The 10,575-nt window shown below is 39.0% G+C and overlaps 1 protein-coding gene across 1 annotated transcript in view; it reads left to right on the forward strand.

Annotated features, from left to right (window-relative positions):
- Window positions 1-4,615, forward strand: part of ubr3 (ubiquitin protein ligase E3 component n-recognin 3) — a 45,900-nt gene extending 41,285 nt beyond the window's left edge. The window contains exons 34-37 of the mRNA XM_022216701.2: window positions 2,465-2,573; window positions 2,815-2,940; window positions 3,179-3,358; window positions 4,518-4,615. Of these exons, the coding sequence (XP_022072393.2) occupies window positions 2,465-2,573; window positions 2,815-2,940; window positions 3,179-3,294 (351 nt within the window). The 3' untranslated portion in view covers window positions 3,295-3,358; window positions 4,518-4,615. The remainder of the gene's footprint in view (window positions 1-2,464; window positions 2,574-2,814; window positions 2,941-3,178; window positions 3,359-4,517) is intronic.
- The last annotated feature ends 5,960 nt before the right edge of the window (window positions 4,616-10,575 follow it).

The raw sequence follows: 10,575 nt of genomic DNA on the forward strand, positions 1-10,575 counted from the left end.
GAACGAGTTGAATCCTCTGATTGTTCCCAAAAACCAGCTTCCATCACAGTAAATCATTGTGTGCAACTTGCTATTGAGTCGTATTAAGCCCTCCACTTTCATTTATGTGATTTCCACAGTCGACAGTATTAATCTTCATTATCTGGAAAAGTGGCGTTGCTGGAGAGTGTTGCATTAATTGGCTATCTGTCTTCAGTCTATTAAGATTGTATTAGTGAGTGGCTGGCTTGAATGTCTAAGACAAATAGCTGAAACCCTCCTCTTTAGGGTGTTTCCATCCGTAATGGAAGTGTGGATTTGTTTCTTCCTCCTACACTGTCACGAACAATAGTGCAGGCATTCACGAGCTTCCATTAACATGGATTTCAAATATACAACGAGAACTGCATCCATATTTGGCAGAATACTGTAGTCATTAAATTGAAATAGTTTTAAAAAACAGATGCAGTCTGAAGAAAGATCAGAGCCCAGAGGAGGCAAATCAGTAGACTTGAAATTCCTCCCCTATAAATCTATGACAAAGGACAGCAGACGAGATAAGACTGCTGTTTTATATTCTACCACCTTCAGCTTGATAAATGTTTGCAGCATTTCTTCTATATATAATAGTAGCCAAACCAGTTGAATTTTTATCAGAACACTCGTTCAGTAATGTCTTTACTGCTTATCAGATGTTATAGTTAGAAAAGAATTATCCTCTACCTATTCTGCATAAGTCTTTATATTCTACAGTGTAATATATTTGATGCACAGGAGGACTTCTAGGTGATGCAACATGTATGTTCTGATATGTGGCAGAAAAATGAACAAAAAAAGTTTTCTATTTTTAATTCATTTTGTTTTTTAAGGGTCATTAACTGTCTGATTATGAGTTTCTATAGCCTGTACAAGCTATCATATATGTTATCAGCAAGAAACTGCAAATACCTGACTGTGAAATCCTTCAAATTACAGAGTAGATGAGTGGAAGAACCTGAAGGTTAATTTTATATGTTATATTTCTATGTTATATAAGTGCAGAAATGAGTAAATCTGTTGTAGTTTTCACTATCTTTAGATTACCTATTTAAGCATCTCTGGGAGATTTTGGACCAATGTGTAAGATAACACTCTCCTCCTCCATTCGAAAATATTAAGAGATATGTTTTTGAAATTTTTTTTTATCCTGCCACTGAAGTTTCAAAGAACTGGAGAATCAGTGCGAAGGGATCAACCTGATATCAGACTGAATTTCTAGTTTATTTCATTTATTATTCAGGTCGCAACTGTGTTCATGTTGGCCGCTTTTTACCGTTGGAAGGCCGATTTGTTACGTTTTGACCTAGCAAGTCACATATCCATCCAACTGGTGTCATTTCTAATGGACTTGGACGCTTCTGTGCTCATTTCATTTTCAGTTTTTCCACAGGGTATTATAACAGGCCGAAATGCTTTTAGATGCTGTTGGATAAGACGAACAGTCAATCAGACCGACGAAACATGCAACATACAGTCCTGAAATACCGTTGTTGGTGCTCTTCTGTACAGTTATTGTGTCAACCTGCCACAAATTAGATAAACAGTTGTGATAAGCCTGGCGGGGTAAATGCCAGGTGGAAATCTGTGTGAGCAGGAGGGAGGCCAGACGCACTGCCAGAGAAAATGAAACATGAGCTCTCAGAATCATCTGGTCCCCAGACTAAGCTTCTTCAGCATTTTCTGGAGAAAGTAAAAGTTTCTTTACACTGAAGAAAAAAGCAGATTAAATAGTGAGCTTACAACATCATGTGCTCTTTTTGCAAAATCCACACTTGTAGCTGGTTTTGGGGCCATTTTCTGTCAATATTAGACAGACTTTTATATTTAGACAAGAAATCTGTCTATGATTGCGGTTTTCCAGGGTTTGGCAGAGGCAGAAACTGTCCAAGTTCTATTGGTTCTGTTTGGTATTTGGTTGAATTGTGGACAGCGATTCTCAGTACTTTGGAGCAGCTTCATTCAAACTTTAATAGAGCCTCAAAGCAGTGGTCCCACACCTTATTCAAGACACAGATTGTTAATCATTTTTTTCACTTACAGGAATCCAAAGGAGGATGTTTAATTGGTCTGTATGGACTTTGAAAAACATTAAGAGTTATGTGATCGTTTCTGATTTCTGAAGATCCAACCTTGTTGTTGTCTTTGGTGCTTGGCCTTTATATAATACCGATCTTTTGCAGGTGTACCACAGTTTTTCAATTTTCTTTCTCCTATCAATAAGTAATTTTTTAGACTGGACATAGATGAACTCTGGAGAGAATGTAACGGTATAGAAAGGGCATGCTGTAAAATATTTCAGATTCTTGTTCTGCCCTCTAGTTGAAAGCCATACATCTGTTGACCCTCAGACAAGATTATATGTTGGTGTAAAGGGAAAATCTTTTTAAATGTTTGATTGCACATTGTCAGCTTTTTGAAATTCTGCATATTGATTCTTCTGCCACAGAACACCGCCAGCTCTGAGAAGTCTTTTGAAGCGCTGCTCAGTCATGTTATCAGTGAGCTCTCAAAGGACAAGAGTGTCTACAAGGTGAACGCGGAAAGAAACAACAATGGTGAGACACTAAAATGACTGTTTAGCACTTCAGAGCATAAGTGCCTTCAGGATAACACACTCTCTCCTCCCAGCATTTTTTTTTTTACTTTTCATTTTCTCTTGAGCAATAAATTGGCCATTATCCTGAGAGACAACGGTCTAATATCTCTACCAATCTCCAGGGGAGATGTACATCACTGTATTATCAGCAAGCTGTTGGCTGGGTATTGATCAGGTGTTACTACTGTTTCCCTCTCCAGCTGAGCTCCAGTGTGTGGTCCCCACAGTCTATCGAGTTCAGTCTTCAGCAGTTCTGCTTGCCTTTCCTTCGCCTCTCCTGCCTTTTGCAGCACCACCTTTATGGAGACAACCTAACTGGCTGTCTGGTATGTGTTATCATAAACGTCATTCTACTTACTGAAACTACCAAACCTAATCTTGTGCCCTTGCAGCAAAAATGCTCAAATCTTGCTTGTAATATTTTTCAATTTCTCATGCTGCAACATTACAAGACACATGAGGCATCTCAGTTCTTCAGTAGACAAGAGTGTAGATCCTCTGAGATCCTGTCGTATCCAGATATGAGTGAACTCACCAGTTGTTCTCTTGTTTGCCTTCTCCCAGGAGGAAGAGGAGTTCGCGTCTTTGGCTGTGTGTTTAGGGCTCTTACCCTCAGCCCCTCAGCCTTCCAACACCGTGCACAGTGCCTCATGTCTGGAGTGGGCAGTGGTCGCCTTTGACTTGGTGACACAGTGGTGTGCTGAGGTCACAGGGCTCTCTCAGATGCAGGCTGAGCAATCACTGGTACTTTTGTGAATTTCGAACTGTATACAGTTATATATAAAGCATGTAAGGTTCATGTAAAACAGCAATTAACAATTTAGAGAAGTTCTGGCTGTTGACAATGAGAAGTTTAAGACTAATTTGCTTTGGACTTGGATAGAAAAAGTTAAATACTCTCACAGCAATGACAAATTCAAGGCGCGTATTTTGAAGTTAATGTCCTGTGAATGATTCCTGTATTTAAACTGTTATAGACATTTTGAATTTAGTTTCAGCCTTGGTTGACAAGGTTCATAGCTGCTTTGTGTCTGGCCGGAGAGTGACTGCACAACTCTGCGTGCCTTATGCCCTCGTCATTTGGCACTGCAGTAATCTCGGGTGTTGTACATCATTTGGTGAAAACGAGAGGTGTCTTGTATATCAGTTTAGATTGTGTCGACATAATCCTTTACATAGGACACTATTTATTATTACCCCAGTGAAGGACACCATAAAAACTCAGAAGTAGGGAGACCTGCTAGATGCATTCAGTTTAGGCTGACAGCAAATCAATTTTAGCCTTAAGGTTCAAAGAGAACTAAAGACGAGTCTCGCAATCAAGAGTCTGTGAGCTTAGAGAAAACCGTAGACTGTATATAAAAATAGACGATCCCTCCGTGGCGTCATCCAGTGCCTGAATTCTGCTAACTTCTGACTAATAAATGGAGCTGCGGTCAGCAATCCACACATTTCAGGGCCATGAACTGTCCAATGACGGCACCCACTTGTCACTCAGAGGGGCTATGCCTTTCATTATACATAACTTTAAGGCATAATACGGTCTACATGGCTGAATTATATGCAAATTCACACCCTGTGCAGTTGTCATGAATGAGGAAATTGGGTCTAGAGACCAAAATCTTTTTGTTTCAGACTGTAAACATGTTTTGATGTGCTTTAAAGTTTGACATTTTAACATGATGTCTATGCAGACTGATTCACTTTTGGTGCTAGCCTGAAGTGGCCTTTTGAGGAACTACAGTTTTTGGCCCTGATGCATTATTGGTTTTATTTTTCAGCAGCCATTTAGGGACAACAAGGAAAGGGCTCCAGATAATTTTGATTATTTTTTAGTGCTCGATAATCCTATGGCATGATTACAAGATGTTTCACCTACTTGTGTCTGACCTCTCCCCTGAAGACCTTGTTGATCCAGGATCCTCAGTGGGCAGCCCCTCGCCTTCTCCAACTACCCGACAACTACAATATCATCTTCCAGTACTATCACAGAAAGGCCTGCACTTCCTGCAAAAAGGTGCCAAAAGACCCTGCACTCTGCCTTGTTTGTGGTGCATTCGCGTGCCTCAAAGGCACGTGCTGCAAGCAGCAGGGTATCTGTGAATGTGTTTGGTAAGTTTCTATGTTTTCATATTTTTATCATCTTTAAAGCTCTCCGTATGAGTGCTAACTCACCCTAGACCAAAATAGAAGCTGCCTTTTCACTGATGCATGTCAGTGTCATGGTCACTTTTTGCAGAATTTAATTGTTTTCTGTCACTTTGTAGCACTCAAAACATTGTGGCACAGCTACGGGCATCTTTCTACTGATAAACGCCTCGGTCATCATCATCATCCGTGGACATCGTTTCTGTCTGTGGGGTTCTGTTTACTTAGATGCTCATGGAGAGGAGGATCGCGATTTACGGTATGACGCACAACACACACAGTCACAAAAGACACGTATTGCACTCTTGAGTTTTATGCAGTTCATTTTAAACCTTCATATTAATAGTGCTGCATCCCAGTTCCATTACAAATACTTTGTAGATAGATGATCTCGAATTGTGGGCAGCTTCTTCAGATTATTTGTGCATTGTATTGTGTGCAACAACTTGTTTAAAAAATAAGGCTTTAAAAAACATGCACTCACTGGCCAATTTATTAGGTACGCCTTGCTAGTAAAAGCTTGGACCCTCTTTTTCCTTCAGAACTGCTGTAATTCTTCATGGCATACTTTCAACACGGTGTTGGAAATATTTCTCAAAGATTTTGATCCAAATTTACATGATGGTATCACACAGTTGCTGCAGATTTGTCGGCTGCACATCCATGATGCGAATCCCTTGTTCCACCACATCCCAAAAGTTCTAATAAACTGAGTTCTGGTGACTGTGGAGGCCAAAGGAGTACAGTGAACGCATTGTAATGCTCAAGAAACCAGTCTGAGATGATTTGAGCTTTGTGGCATGGTGCATTATCCTGCTGAAGTAGCCATCAGAAGATGGTACACTGTGGTCATGATGGTTAGCAGCAAACGATGCTCAATTGGTAAAAAGGCCCAAAGTGTGCCAAGAAAATCTCCCTCACACCGTTACACCACCAGCAGCAGCAGCCTGAACCATTGATTTAAGGCACAATGGATCCATAATTTCATGTTGTTTACACCATATTCTGACCCTACTATCTGAATGTCGCAGCTGAAATGGAGACTCATCAGAGCAGGCATCGTTTTTCCAATCTTCTATTGTCCACTTTTGGTGAGCCTGTGTGAATTGTAGCCTCAGTTTCCTTTTCTTAGCTGACAGGAGTGGCACCTGGTGTGGTTGTTCAGAGACGGTATTCTGCATTCATGGGTTGTAACATCTGGTTATTTGTCGTACTGTTACCTTCCTGTCATTTCCAACCAGTCTGCCCATGCTCCTCTCAATAAGGCATTTTTGTTCACACAAGTGCCGCTTGGCGAATATTTTCTCTTTTTTGGCCCATTCTATGGAAACCCTAGAGATGGTTTTGCAAGAAAATCCCAGTAGATCAGCAGTTTGTGAAACACTCAGACCATCAACCAAGCCACGTTCAAAGTCACTTAAATCCTCTTTCTTCTCCATTCTGATGCTCACTTTGAACTTCAGCAAGTTGTTTTGACCACGTCTACACGCCTAAATGCATGTGATTGGCTGATGAGATATTTGTTCACAATCAGTTGAATCAGTGTACCTCATAAAGTGGCTGGTGAGTGTATATGTATGCAAAGGGTTTTAATGTAAATAATTCACCAGTGCAAACACAAAACGTAAAACTTTATTAGAATCAGTATCTAGTTTTTTTTTAATACTTGTTGCTGCAGTGAAGAAACCGCTCTCACTCTTGTTTTTCCCTCTGGCCTTTCTGCAGTCGTGGCAAACCTCTCTTCTTATGTGAAGAGAGGTATCGAGTTTTGGAGCAACAGTGGGTTTCTCACACCTTTGATCACATCAATAAGCGTTGGGGGCCTCACTATAATGGACTCTAAGATCTTCCAAACTCCACTGGAAAAAAACCACAACTCGCGACGGAGAAGATTTTTTTTTCTGGCTTATGTGTCTGCCTTGATCAAAATATTTGGGAACTCTTAACGTGATAAACACAAACATCCTGTGAGGGTATTGCTGCCACAGCCTTGGTTTATGTGAAGTTTGGTGTACAGTCATGCCTCAAGATTAACACGTGTGTGTGTTCAAGTGATTTATTGTGTGGTTTTTGACAGGAAAAAAAAAAACAGAATTTGGTAAGATCAAAGTAAAAAGCACAACTTTGCCCAGAAATTCAATTGGTTTGGAACAGGCTTTTGATGCTTGTCTTATTTATTTGGGTTAAAAGAAAGAATATATATCAAGAACTGAATGTCCCTGCAAAATTGGATTACTTTTTGCACCGTTTATGATGAAGTTAGTGCATATCCCTTTTATTTATCAAAATGTGCTCTGCTGTGCTGGCATGAGTTTCAAGCTCCTGATGAGTGTAGCGATGATGTTGCAATATGCACTCATTGTCTGCTGACATGTGATGGTAGGCAGGACAAGTCCACCCATCAACACACTAGAGTTTTTTTGCAAATAAGCAAAGATTCTTTTTATGGGTCTAGTTGCAATCCATCCTCAGGAATTATTTTTTTGTTTTTGCTGTTTAAAAATACATTTTAGATATTTAAATAAATGCTGCTGCTCATTGTTTAAGTAATTTTAACTTTTATGATGAATCTTTCTTTTTTTCTAAAGTTGTGCTTTGAGTTTACTGTAGATGGCTGAGAATGTTGACTCAAACTCACTTTAATGTTTAAGGAGGTATGCGGTCACCACATTGCACCTACTACAGTTTTCATAGCCCCATGCTCGCTGCGTTTTTCTTTCCGGTTGACTCTGAAGAAAAAACTCAAATGCCAACTTTTAGAGAGACTAAAACTGCAAGCCGTGAATAAAATATCAATATTTAAAAGGAAATGTCACTACACAGATTTGGTGTCCGGCTGCATTGGCAAAACTAGACACCTTATAAGAGTAAAAGTACTGCATCAATTCTATCCGAGTATTCTGTCAAGATATGAAGTATAAATTGCTTGTGAGAAGAAATGCCAGTACTCATTGATCTTTCTGTGCTGTCAAAAGTTTTTTTCCCTTTATGCTTTTGATTGTGAAGTCATAACTGCAGTACAGAACATTTATTATAAAGACTATCTGTTACTCATGCATCATCTAGTTGTGATTTATAGTTGCATTCCAACGTTGCAAGATTATCAGACTTGATTATCTGTTACGCACTGTGCATGACATCCTTTAAGCCACCCTTATTTAAGTGTCTTAGCTTCTTAATTTTCAGATAATCATCTTTTCTTTTTTTTCTGGAGGAGAGAAAATTTCATCCAGTTGTGCCTGCAAGAATATTCTTTGAGTGATAAACGGCAAACAGCTGGTATCCCTGATGTCTGGTTTTGAAATGCTGGGCTACATTGTGCTGCAGAGGAACCTTTAAGGAGCAAGTCAACACTTGAAAAACTTCCTCTTGAATTCATGCATGCTGCTTTTCTGTTTACTGAGTTTCTCCTGTCTTCTTTATTTTGCAGTACCCACTTTGTAAATGACCGCAACCAAATAGCCAATGAGTAATGGGTGTAAATTGTAACTGAAAGCTTTTTGTGTGTTCTCCTGTATGAATGAAGAGAGAATACAGTACATTACTGTAGGTGCTGACTCAAACTTTCTGAGTTTGACCAGAAAGTGTGACTTGGACATTTAATGCAAAATGTAACATATGTGAATAAAATATAAACACACAGATTTGTCTCCTGTTTTTCTGTTTCGGATTTTTTTTTTTTTACATAACCCTATTCCCTCTGCAGATGGCATGATTTTCAGTGATGCTACAAGAGTAAATGGTATTTCTGAGCTACCCTTGTCAACTGTTCATGCTCACTCTTCATGCTCTTGTGCTGTTGGAAAAAGCAGATAATGCCACCATTTTGTGTCTACACATGAAGACTAACAATTGTTTGGAAATCTGGCATGACTGCTAAGTAGAAGAGTCTGACTTTCATGACGCTGGTGCTGATTTGGCTCCATAAAACTGAAATATGTTATTCTCTAGTGGTTTCTCTTCTCTTCTGTTTTTTTTTATTAATAATGTGAACTATGGAGGAAGTGGCACCTTCACCTCAAACTGTGACCACCAGGGGTCTCACACTGTCTATGGTTGGAGCTCAAATCTGAAAAAGTATGTCGTTTATAGAGAACATCTGACCCTTTGAAAAACAATTAACTCTATATACTGTAAAAAAAAAAAAAAGATATATATATATATATATATATATATTCTCAAAATTCCTCTAACAGCATTCATGCTTACTGGCAGACTGGGCCTTTTTTTATTTTAATTATTAGAATTCTCTTGTGTCTGCAACCCAAAAAAGGTCAATCAGCTAATTTTTAAAATGTATTTTTTTGTTTATAATTGTATTTATTTATTTAAATCTTTGTTGACACTGGTCCCGCCCAATTATCTATTTACACCCCTCCTTTGGGCTCCAGCCTTTATGAAATGGCGCAACTGTGGAAAAAGGTGAAAATACTAAACACGAAACCATGTCGGTAGAGAATTTATGGGTACAAAACAAAACAAACGCTTGATGCTAGCTGGCTAACTGTTGGTAAACATTGTTAAAAGGGTACATAGTTCTACAGCTGTGTGTGTTGAAAACTGTTAATTTTGTAATTTTTTTACACTTAAAAATGTTTGAGGAGTATCTATCTTATCTATCTTCCAGTTAAAGGTACAATCTGAGTAGAAATGAAGGAATTTAGTTTAGCTGTCAATCAGCCCCTTATTATTTCTAGTATAATCTGTAGTTAGTTGTTATATGATGTTGTAGAAATGTTGTGTGTTGGCATTGCAAATCCTTATTTCTCTGTTAATCAGAATGGATGGAATTTATTGAGCTATCACATGCTGTGTTTCCATTTTTGTTATAGTACGATGTATAGTATAGTATATTTAGTAAGCTATAGGGTTAACAGTGCTCTTTTAGTTGCTAGCTTTTGTGTGGTTTTACAGTTGATGCAAAGGTTTTTTTTTAATCTAGAAGACACTGATCATCTTATTAATCATTTACAATGTCTCCTTTCTCCCTCACACACAGGAACCATGCAGTAGACTCCTGTATACAATTTGGCATCACCGCTTTGTATAGATTTTTTTTTCTTGTTGCTTCTTTCTTTAGTGATTCCTACTTATTTATTACACATCTCTAGTGATTATATTAAGTGCTACACTGGTGTAGATATTCTAGTAACATATTTCCACAAGTAGTCAATAGTGGTGATCTCTCCGGTTACTTCTCAAATTTATCCAACTCGTCCACTGCCCTTTGTTGCCTCTGTGAAAGAGGTTTCACTGCCATGTGATTGAGGATTTGCAGGATAATTGGTCTGAGTTTCATAAACAAGGGAGGCCCTCTGGCTAATGACCAACAGTCACACAGAGCCTCTGTTTTCTGCCAATTAGGCAAAAAGAAAAAAATTATAGTGTGGACGAGTGGAGGAATTTTATCTGGGTGAAAACCACTGAGGTTATGCGACAGGTTTCAGGCTGGGAGATGTATGTGTTACAGGCAGTCCTAAGACGGGCATCCCTGGACATTTCCTCATTTGCACGCTATGCAGGTAGGTATATTGCTTCTCCTCAGAGCGTGAAGGCTTTATAAGGTGACATTGGTCAGCCAGCTAACTGCTTCCGGTCTGCAGGACAACATGCTCAGGTGTCTGTACTGTTAATAATTAAAGTCCTTAACTGAGTAAAGAGGGAAATCACTTTGGATATGTTGCTATGGACGGTAAGCAGTATGTAAAGAATGTCTTTATGCAGCTGCGACAGTATGGTTTATATCAAATGCTGGCTGTGTTGACCCAGATATCAAGAGATGGAGACAATAGTTGAGTGATCATCTGATGTCT

Source organism: Acanthochromis polyacanthus, chromosome 14 (assembly GCF_021347895.1).
Source record: "Acanthochromis polyacanthus isolate Apoly-LR-REF ecotype Palm Island chromosome 14, KAUST_Apoly_ChrSc, whole genome shotgun sequence".
Lineage (NCBI taxonomy): Eukaryota > Metazoa > Chordata > Actinopteri > Pomacentridae > Acanthochromis > Acanthochromis polyacanthus.